We start from the raw sequence: 11960 nt of genomic DNA on the forward strand, positions 1-11960 counted from the left end.
AAGTAAGCCCAAGAATTCTTATCTTCAAGATGTGTAGCATCAATCAAGAAGAACTACAACAAGGTAAGCTGAAGTTTCTGTTTGAAATTAATTGCAGTACTGCACTTGAGTATTTCATAATTATAGTCTGTGTGTGGCAATTCAAATTATGTTTTTGTGGAACAATTTTTTTTAATATGTTCACTTTTGAACTTCTCCGGTAAAAAGTCAGCTAATCCAGGTGTCAGGCTTAACCCGGATGGGGGTCCTTCCCATATAGTCCGGATAATCGAGCTCATACAGTACTTGCAGCATCCAACTCCAAAGAATAATGGACTAAAGAGAACTCCTCTCCAGATTCAGACAATGAACCACTGGGAAACAGTCTGAACTGAGCCAGAACACGGAACCTGGAGGAATATGAATCTTCCTCAGGACACAACACATGTCCACAAACTCCCACAATGTTCTGTGCGGTCGACGAAAAGGTGGTGACCAATGACCCTGACGCTCACCAGCCTGGTAAGCACAGTCACCCAGGGCTGCTCCAACACAAGCAGGCAGTGGTCAGGAGCCGAAGCAAAGCTGCCAGAGAAAGGGAAAGTGACGAGGACCAAGAATCCAACACAAGGCCCAACTAACTCAAAACCTGGGACAGAACCAACTGGAACTTCCAAAAGTTCACCAGGAACTCAAATCTGGCAAACCAGGAAAGAACTAGATCCCTGGCTAGCAGACATGCAGACTGACTGGGGGGTCCCACCCTAGCCAGTCATCAAGGTAAGCCAGAACATGAACGTCCAACAAAGACAAGTCACCATAACCAGAGCCAACCTGATAAAACCCTAAGGAGCCAAATTCAAGCTGAAAGGAAGAGCTCGAGAGCGGTAAGTCTGATGTCCCACTATTGAACCTAACCAATACCCGAACCTGGGGTGAATAGGGACATGCCAGTACACATCCCGGGGGTCTAGAAATATAATTCAGGAGCCTGCATCTAAGGCGAGGCAAGACGAACCTGGGCCAAAGTGGTCATCTGGAACGAGGAGAGGGGGATGAAGAAGTTCAAGCTTGAGAGATTAAGGATGAACCAAAGCTCTGCCAAGACCCATTTTAGAACTAGGAAGAGACAAGACACCCACTGCCGAGATGTGATCGTTTCGACCACAACGGAAGCAACCCACTCTGAAATGACCCAACACAGGCAAAGGGAAGAGACCTTTGCCTGCCTAGCTCCAAGAATATGGAAGGGACCGACTAACTCCACCGCAGGCCACACAAGATGACCCAAAAAGCGCACAAACCCTGGGACCAGTTGACAAATAGGGCAAGCCATCCCTCCACTGCCCTACCAAAGGGGTAAAATGGCTGGCACAAACCACAAGCAGCAGCAGCCCTCCTGCTTCCTGGTGGGCAGTAGTAACCTAGTGACAGTGATCGTGCATCCCTTGCTCTGTGCCTCTCTAATGGGGAAGGAAGGGTCAGGTTTTGGCCCCTCAGTCCCTGGTAGGCTCCCTCATGACTTGCAAGAGCTGATGTGATGATGTCATTTAATAGTAAGGAGTTATCTCCATGCAGCTAGCAACAGGAAGCCTCTGTTCGACCCTCCAGAAAATGGACAATTCATCTGAACAGGTACAGAGAAAAATGACAAAGTTAATCCCAAGAATTATAAACCTCCCATATGAAGAGGGATTTAAAAAGTTTAATCTACATTCTCAAAAAAGGTGAATGGATGACATGATTGAAGTACTATACAGATGGACAAAAAGGTATAATAGAGTAGGTAATAATAAGGTGTTAAATATATCACCACAGAATAACCATAATATCACCATAAGCAATGGATACAAGTTGGATCCATTTAGATGCAAGAGAGACCTGTGAAAATAATGGTTTGGGAACAGTGTTGTTGACTTATGTAGCACATGATTGGGGTAGCATAATAGATGTGGGATTGCTGGATTGCTTCAGAAGAAGGCGAGACATGTATATATGAGTTTGGTTGGAGATGAAATAGGAAAGAATGACCCACTGGGTCATTGAGGCCCATTGGTCCTCACATGGGCTAATGGGCCTTCTGCAGTTTCCTTAATTTTTATATTTTTTGTATACTTACGTTGAGAATATTGGTGACCATTTGCCAGCACTTTACATAATTCTTGTAATTAACTTCTTTAATGTCCTCATCTTCCACTTCACTCCAGTAGTCCAGTGATGAGATACCGCACACTTTTCTCTTATTGCCTTTACTTCTCTTAAAGGAAAACACACCCTGCAAAGAACAAAAATCTAACACTATACCAAATGCCAAGCCAAACTTACTCAACCTAGAAATCACATATGATAATCTTTACTGAGTCAAATTGTATAAACATGAATATCATTAAAATATACTCCTACTATATTTTCTAGGGGAGCCCCTTGGTGGCTCCCTGAAGCTATATCTCACTGACATTGCTCCATTCCAATGGGTCACATCAGTCACAGTTGTGTTTGTTCTACCAGGAACCAGAGTCAGAACCTGGCACCCTCACAGAGGTGCTGGGAGTGAATGCCAATCTGCCACCAATTAAGTATCAAACAAAACATCGAAACTGCCAGACAACTCTGCAAACAATTCTAATGAAACAATTGGCTCACTCATACCAGGCTGAAACCCTATACAGTTTGTACTAATAGCCATGACCAGGCAGCCATAGCCAGCCTTACTGACTCAGTTCTGTTGCTCATGTGGAGGTGTCAACTGCCTGTAGTACTATGGGTCTGTCAGTTGCAGTGAGCCCTACTGCTTTTAGTCGAGAGCCGGCCATCATCTTGGACTTCATCCAGTGGGACTATTTGCTTGTGTTTAGTTCTATTATTTTGGTATTTGCTTTATGAGCATTACACACAGAAATCACAATAGCTTGATGCATCAAATGAACAAATCCACAAGGGCCGTGACGAGGCGTTCGAACCTACGTCCTCTCGGATGTAGGTTCAAACCCTCGTCACGGCCCTTGTGGATTTGTTCATTTATGTGCATGTTTTGTATCCAGTTTTGCTGTGTTGGATTGGCTTCTCTTCAATTCAAGCTGCAAGCATTCAGGGACCTCTTCCCTAGGTGTTTGACACCACGAGCGTAGCTCTCATCCTGTAACTACACTTAGATAATTATAGTTCTTCTTGAGAGGTTATCTTGAGATGATTTTTTTTTTTTTTTTTAGTGTCCCGCGGCCCGGTCCTCGACCAGGCCTCCACCCCCAGAAAGCAGCCCGTGACAGCTGACTAACACCCAGGTACCTATTTACTGCTAGGTAACAGGGGCATTCAGGGTGAAAGAAACTTTGCCCATTTGTTTCTGCCTCGTGCGGGAATCGAACCAGCGCCACAGAATCACGAGTCCTGCGCGCTATCCACCAGGCTACGAGGCCCCGAGGCCAGTGAATACTTTACTGAATTAATTCCATCTTTAGCTAACTAACAAACTCACCCTTAACATTGATAAAACCTATATTTGTTTGGTAATAAAGCCACTGATCAAATTAACATAAGAATTAACAATACCAAAATTAGTAACAAAGTACTGTAAATGGTAACTTCCTTGGAGTTCTCATTGATAACAAGCTGAATTTCCAGGGACACATTCAAAATATAACTACAAAAATTATAAAACATTTGGCATTCTTTCTAAAATAAGATACTATATACTTCACCCTGTTCTGTAAATCTTTTATTACTCTCATCTATCCTTACCTCACATAGTATCTGTGCCTGGGGTTCTACTACCCAAAATCATCTACCACCTCTAATTACTCAACCCAAATCAGCTATTAGAACAATAACAAATCCTGTTCCCAAGCAGCACTTAGCCCCCTTACTTAATATCTACCATATTCAAAGATTTAAGTCACTGCACATCCTCTTAAGTGTTCTCTACATACATGTACTGTATATATATATATAAAACTGAACTGCAATGCTAATCCTGACCTTAAACGCTTCCTGGAGCGTTGTAAGAAAACTCATGGGCACCACACTAGAAACAAATATCCATTTGAGATTCCAAGAGTGTGACTTAACCAAACTAGAAATGCTTTGCAAATCAAGGGTCCCAGAATGTGGAATGACCTTCCCAATCACATCAAAGACTGTCCCTCTCTCAACCAGTTTAAGAGAGAAACTAAGTACCAGTACTACCTAATAAACTCCATGTAGCCAACCTTACCTCTTAAACGTCAACCTATGTTTTGTCATTATCAAACATTAATGATTAATGACTAGCTTGCATAACTGCTGATATCTGCTATGTAAAACCTTAAGAAAATTGTAGTCATTCTGTATATTTAGTTAAAATTACTATCTGCTGTTTTGTTGCAATTTCTGCTGTTTCACTCATCATGTAATTACAGTATTATAATTCTTTTTATTTATTTTCTCTGCTTCAGTTTAACATTTGCTTTTGATCTCAATTAGTTTTAAGTCTTAGTTTTTAAGTTGATTTTCTTCACATCATGCCTGAAACGCTGTGCATATTAGTGGCTTTATGCATTGTGAGAGAATGGATTTTGCCAGCTGTCTTAATATGTGCAAAGTGAGTGCACGGTAACAGTTGAATTCTCAAGTGCACAGTGTGTGTGCACAAGGTCAAGTTTTGTTAATGCAAGACTTAAGTATACTTTGTTGGGTATCTATGGAGAGCTCAGCTCATCAGGAGGCCAAGGTAGTGCAAGGGGCCATTGTGTGTCTAATTGTTTGTTATTTACAGCGAGAAGTATACATTTATTTATTTATTTATATATATACAAGATACATTGGGTTTATGAGAGTACATAGCATTGATTTTTTTATATTCTTGTAAAACCACTAACACACACAACATTTCGGGCAGATCCTTCATCTAACCGTTAAATTTAAGTGCGTAATTTCTAGCAGTTTAGTTAGTTCATTGCTTATGCAACCCCCATATCCATCTTGTGGGCGGTAGTGGAAAGGGTTACAGAGGCACATAATGGGCTCAGCGACTGAACCCCATAATTCATTTAGCTAAGCAAGTTACAATCTTGATGAGCTAGTTACAAAATTCAATACACATTGTCACATCAATAGGTTCGAGATCGACCACAAGAATTTCTAGCAAAATTGAAAAATGTTAACAGGCACATTGTAAGAAAATTTGAAAAGTTTAGTAGGTACATTATAGTAAAATTTGTGGATTATCAACAGGTACAATATGAGGATTATTTATAGGTACTGTATATAGTAGTAATATATGCATTCAATATAACATCCATGATATAAGATGAGAGCAGTGATTACAATGGTGAGGTTGTATGGCTTAGGCACATATGGTGGGGAAGTGGGTAGCACAAGAGTTTAGCGAATTTTAAGAGTTTAAAGCACTTGGGAGGAAACTATAAGGATAAAATTAGGTATTTTTTGGTTTTAGTTTTGAATAAAGCATAGGTTGGACAGCTTTTCAATTTATTAGGAGTAAGTTCCATAGACTAGGTACCTTTATTTGCATAGTGTGTTTACACAGATTTAGTTTGACTCTGGGAATATCAAAGATATATTTATTTCTGGTGTGGTGATCATGGGTTCTATTACACCTATCAAGGAAAAGTTTCAGATCAAGATTAGCATTTAGGAACAAGGTTTTGTATATGTAAATGACACAAGAGAATGTATGGAGTAAGTTTATGTTTAGCATGTTTAGGGATTTAAACAGAGGGGCTGTGTGTTGTCTGAAAGCAAAGTTTGTTATAGTTCTGATAGCAGATTTTTGCTGGATGATGATGGGCTTGAGGTGGTTTGCAGTGATTGAGTTCCACGCACAGATACCATAAGTAAGATAGGGATAGATTAGTGTGTAGTATAATGAAAAGAGAGCTTGGAACATAATATCTGATTTTAAATAGTATACCAACCATTTTTTAGACTTTCTTGGTTATGTGTTTTATGTGGGTGCTGAAGTTGTCTCTTGTGTATGTATAAGCCAAGGAACTTTCCATCATTAGTATTGCTGATGTTAACGTTGTCTATCCGAAGCTGAATTACATTTGTTGATTTACTTCCAAATAAAATGTAGTAGGTCTTTTCTATGTTTAGTGTGCAATTGTTGGTTGACATCCATGAGTGGACTTTTTTTAATTTGTTATTTACAAGATTATTTAGTGTGTGTGGGTTGGGGTCTAAGTAGATGAAGGTAGTATCGTCAGCAAATAATAAAGGTGTAAGAATGTTAAGAGACATTAGGCAGATCAATGATGTATATAAGAAATAGGAGAGGTCCTAGGATGCTACCCTGTGGCACCCCTACAGTTAATGGTAGAGTGGGGGAGGTTATATCATTGATGGCTGCATATTGATGTCTGTCACTAAGATAGGATCGAATATAGTTCAGGGCAAGGCCTCGGATTCCATAATTGTGAAGTTCAAGTAAGAGATAGTTATAGTTAACAGTATCAAAGGCCATGACTCTGGTCAATGAGGAGTCCAATTGGGAAATCATTTTTGTCAATGACTGTGTATATTATATCAAGTAGACTAATAATTGCATAGTTGGTACTCTTTTTGTGAGCAGAAGCCAAACTAACAGAGGGCTTAGTATGTTGAATTTTATGAGGTAGGATTAGAGCTGTTTGTAAATAATTTTTTCAAATATTTTTGATAATACTGTATGGGTAGATTTGATAATGGTCTGTAATTGTTTATGTCTGCCGGACTGCCTCCTCTATGAACTGGCATTACTCTTGCTTTTTTTAGGGATATCAGGAAGGTATTTTTTTAAGGATATCAGGGAAGGGAAGGAGTTTTATCTGGTTGTTATGTGATATCAACTTGTTGACTCCAGGGAGCCAGTGTCAAGAAATGGAGTGAGGAGGAACATTCTCAAGCTTGCTGTCAGAAAGGTAGAGGGAAGTCAACCATCAAGAAAAACACTAGGCCTCGGCCATAATGTAGTTGTGACGTTACAGCCTCTCTCCACTTGGAGGGAACAGTCCTGATTGGTTTAGACCTCAGTGCCTAATGCCTCATTGGTCAATTTCATATAATGGCACAGAAGGTAAGGAGAGCATTATAGTGCCAAGCAGGCCCTGGCCTCGGCATTCTGTCGACATCTTTCGTTACACACAGATGTGAGGATCTATGCTACTGGCCAGTAGCCTAGATTCCCACCTTATGACATTATTACATTATCTCGTCACCTGCCTAATTTCACTTAGTGCAATTCGCTGCAGAATCCGGTTAAGTTACTTGAGAAAAGAGAGAGATTGTGTCACCACGTGATCACAGCAAGAAGCAGCGAGACTTGCCAGTGTTATATCAGTGATCATCGTGAACATCTTCATATTAAAATTAATGAGACCGGGTTATCAGTGAAGTACTGTACATTGATTCCCCACTGCTACCATTAATTTTTCGGAGAGAGATAAGGGAGCCGGTCGGCCGAGCGGACAGCACGCTGGACTGTGATCCTGTGGTCCCGGGTTCGATCCCGGGCGCCGGCGAGAAACAATAGGCAGAGTTTCTTTCACCCTATGCCCCTGTTACCTAGCAGTAAAATAGGTACCTGGGTGTTAGTCAGCTGTCACGGGCTGCTTCCTGGGGGTGGAGGCCTGGTCGAGGACCGGGCCGCGGGGACACTAAAAAGCCCCGAAATCATCTCAAGATAACCTCAAGATAACTTTATTTTCAGAGCGATTTGTGGCCTTTTTCTCACCAAGCCATGCCACCCTACCACATGAGCCCACCCTGTGTGTGTGAGCTAACCCTACCACCCTGTGTGTAGCTGCCGCCACCGCTACCCCAGCTTGCTCGTCGCGCCACGCTCGGCCACGGAACACCTGTTGATCCAGTTGTACCTGCCACCCTGTGTCGACTGTGTTACTCGCATGTCATCACGTGCAGTAATTGCTGGAGTATTATATCTGAGCATCTACAGTCCAACATTGTGTGTATGCAAGGTGTGAGTGACAGGCTGGCCCTAAAGTGAGCAAACATTTTTCTTGTTCCTAAAGTGTTTTCTCTTGTGTTGGTCTTGGATCAGCCATCCGAGCCGCATTGTTATCACCCGATACAGGTGAGAGGTAGATTGGTCGAAGAAGCAACGGGACAAATGTCAGTACAGCAGTCTGCGTGATACTGTATCCGTTCACTGTCATTGGTGTAAGTGTTATACACACTCCACACAGTTAATATATCTTATATTTTTGTGCATTTGAGTTGTACGGTGTTGGTATTGATATTATATTATTACAGTATATCATTATTTCATTATTGAGTATTTCAGTATCTGTGTGATACAGTGCATTTTATATTCTTTCCAGATACCAGTGGATGAATAAGTCATTGGGTGTGTGTAGTTGACACCTGTGAATTATTTTTGCAGTTATTGATTATTGTGTTGTGTGTACATTATAGTGTTGTACTGTACTTGTGTGTTACCGTCAAGTGTTGTACGTGATTATTTATTATTGCAGTCCAGGTGACAAATATTAACATAATTAATAAATTGATTTGTTGCAGTCCAAGTGACAAGTGTTAACATAAATTACATTATTATTATTAGTAATGGTAATGTCTTCTCAGATATAATAACATAGGATACAAACCCACACTTGTTTATGTGTGAAATTTATGTAAGGAATTTACACCAAGTCTTTCGCAGTCTGAGTGTGTGGTTAGGTCTTGTCAAGGTCTGAGTGTGTAGTTAGGTCTTGTCAAGGTCTGAGTGTGTAGTTAGGTCTTGTCAAGGTCTGAGTGTGTGGTTAGGTCTTGTCAAGGTCTGAGTGTGTGGTTAGGTCTTGTCAAGGTCTGAGTGTGTAGTTAGGTCTTGTCAAGGTCTGAGTGTGTAGTTAGGTCTTGTCAAGGTCTGAGTGTGTAGTTAGGTCTTGTCAAGGTCTGAGTGTGTAGTTAGGTCTTGTCAAGGTCTGAGTGTGTAGTTAGGTCTTGTCAAGGTCTGAGTGTGTGGTTAAGTCTTGTCAAGGTCTGAGTGTGTGGTTAGGACAAGACTTGCTCCTAAACGTCTAATGTGGCTCCTATCCTGGACCCAGTCCTCTTATCCTTCTTGATGGTCAAGAAGGATAAGAGGGCTGGACCTTCTTGACCATCAAGAAGGATAAGAGGACTGGACCTTCTTGACCATCAAGAAGGATAAGAGGACTGGACCTTCTTGACCGTCAAGAAGGATAAGAGGACTGGACCTTCTTGACCATCAAGAAGGATAAGAGGACTGGACCTTCTTGACCATCAAGAAGGATAAGAGGACTGGACCTTCTTGACCGTCAAGAAGGATAAGAGGACTGGACCTTCTTGACCATCAAGAAGGATAAGAGGACTGGACCTTCTTGACCATCAAGAAGGATAAGAGGACTGGACCTTCTTGACCATCAAGAAGGATAAGAGGACTGGACCTTCTTGAACATCAAGAAGGATAAGAGGACTGGGCCCAGGATAGGAGCCACATTAGACGTTGAGGAGCAAGTCTTGTCCTAACCACACACTCAGACCTTGACAAGACCTAACCACACACTCAGACCTTGACAAGACCTAACCACACACTCAGACCTTGACAAGACCTAACTACACACTCAGACCTTGACAAGACCTAACCACACACTCAGACCTTGACAAGACCTAACTACACACTCAGACCTTGACAAGACCTAACCACACACGCAGACCTTGACAAGACCTAACCACACACTCAGACCTTGACAAGACCTAACCACACACTCAGACTTTGACAAGACCTAACCACACACTCAGACCTAGACAAGACCTAACCACACACTCAGACCTTGACAAGACCTAACTACACACTCAAACCTTGACAAGACCTAACTACACACTCAGACCTTGACAAGACCTAACCACACACTCAGACCTTGACAAGACCTAACTACACACTCAGACCTTGACAAGACCTAACCACACACTCAGACCTTGACAAGACCTAACCACACACTCAAACCTTGACAAGACCTAACTACACACTCAGACCTTGACAAGACCTAACCACACACTCAGACCTTGACAAGACCTAACTACACACTCAGACCTTGACAAGACCTAACCACACACTCAGACCTTGACAAGACCTAACCACACACTCAAACCTTGACAAGACCTAACTACACACTCAGACCTAGACAAGACCTAACCACACACTCAGACCTTGACAAGACCTAACCACACACTCAGACCTTGACAAGACCTAACCACACACTCAAACCTTGACAAGACCTAACTACACACTCAGACCTTGACAAGACCTAACCACACACTCAGACCTTGACAAGACCTAACCACACACTCAGACCTTGACAAGACCTAACTACACACTCAGACCTTGACAAGACCTAACTACACACTCAAACCTTGACAAGACCTAACTACACACTCAGACCTTGACAAGACCTAACCACACACTCAGACCTTGACAAGACCTAACCACACACTCAGACCTTGACAAGACCTAACTACACACTCAGACCTTGACAAGACCTAACCACACACTCAGACCTTGACAAGACCTAACTACACACTCAAACCTTGACAAGACCTAACTACACACTCAGACCTTGACAAGACCTAACCACACACTCAGACCTTGACAAGACCTAACCACACACTCAGACCTTGACAAGACCTAACCACACACTCAGACCTTGACAAGACCTAACTACACACTCAGACCTTGACAAGACCTAACTACACACTCAGACCTTGACAAGACCTAACTACACACTCAAACCTTGACAAGACCTAACTACACACTCAGACCTTGACAAGACCTAACCACACACTCAGACCTTGACAAGACCTAACTACACACTCAGACCTTGACAAGACCTAACTACACACTCAGACCTTGACAAGACCTAACCACACACTCAGACTGCGAAAGACTTGGTGTAAATTCCTTGCATAAATTTCACACATAAACAAGTGTGGGTTTGTATCCTATGTTACTATATCTGTGAGAAGACATTACCATTACTACTAATAATAATACTTCACCTGTACTGGCCACAACAACACTTCATTTGTCAGCGAACTAATTCAATATTTCTGTTATACAAGTATATTAGAAATACGAAGCTGGTTTATACCTTAGACACAGAAACTGTTGCCATCGCTGAGGAGGCTGGAGAACACCGAGGGCGGGAAGCTGGAGAACACCGAGGGCGGGAAGCTGGAGAACACCGAGGGCGGGAAGCTGGAGAACACCGAGGGCGGGAAGCTGGAGAACACCGAGGGCGGGAAGCTGGAGAACACCGAGGGCGGGAGGCTGGAGAACACCGAGGGCGGGAGGCTGGAGAACACCGAGGGCAGGAAGCTGGAGAACACCGAGGGCGGGAGGCTGGAGAACACCGAGGGCGGGAGGCTGGAGAACACCGAGGGCGGGAAGCTGGAGAACACCGAGGGCGGGAGGCTGGAGAACACCGAGGGCGGGAGGCTGGAGAACACCGAGGGCGGGAGACTGGAGAACACTGAGGGCGGGAGGCTGGAGAACACCGAGGGCGGGAGGCTGGAGAACACCGAGGGCGGGAGGCTGGAGAACACCGAGGGCGGGAGGCTGTTGAACACTGAGGGCGGGAGGCTGGAGAACACCGAGGGCGGGAGATACAGGAGGGCGGGAGGCTGGAGAACACCGAGGGCGGGAGATACAGGAGGGCGGGAGATACAGGAGGGCGGGAGGCTGGAGAACACCGAGGGCGGGAGATACAGGAGGGCGGGAGGCTGGAGAACACCGAGGGCGGGAGACACAGGAGGGCGGGAGGCTGGAGAACACCGAGGGCGGGAGGCTGGAGAACACCGAGGGCGGGAGGCTGGAGAACACCGAGGGCAGGAGATACAGGAGGGCAAGAGGCTGGAGAACACCAAGGGCGGGAGATACAGGAGGGCGGGAGGCTGGAGAACACCGAGGCGGGAGATACAGGAGGGCGGGAGGCTGGAGAACACCGAGGCGGGAGGCTGGAGAACACCGA

At 43.6% G+C, this 11960-nt stretch overlaps 1 protein-coding gene across 1 annotated transcript in view; it reads right to left on the reverse strand.

Moving 5' to 3' along the window:
• LOC138360313 (origin recognition complex subunit 3-like) overlaps positions 1–11652 on the reverse strand; it is a 174876-nt gene extending 163224 nt beyond the window's left edge. Inside the window, exons 1-2 of the mRNA XM_069320232.1 lie at positions 11082–11652; positions 2099–2254 (exon numbers count right to left, since the gene is read on the reverse strand). Of these exons, the coding sequence (XP_069176333.1) occupies positions 2099–2254; positions 11082–11105 (180 nt within the window). The 5' untranslated portion in view covers positions 11106–11652. The remainder of the gene's footprint in view (positions 1–2098; positions 2255–11081) is intronic.
• Positions 11653–11960: the final 308 nt, after the last annotated feature.

Source organism: Procambarus clarkii, unplaced genomic scaffold (genome assembly GCF_040958095.1).
Source record: "Procambarus clarkii isolate CNS0578487 unplaced genomic scaffold, FALCON_Pclarkii_2.0 HiC_scaffold_107, whole genome shotgun sequence".
NCBI lineage: Eukaryota > Metazoa > Arthropoda > Malacostraca > Decapoda > Cambaridae > Procambarus > Procambarus clarkii.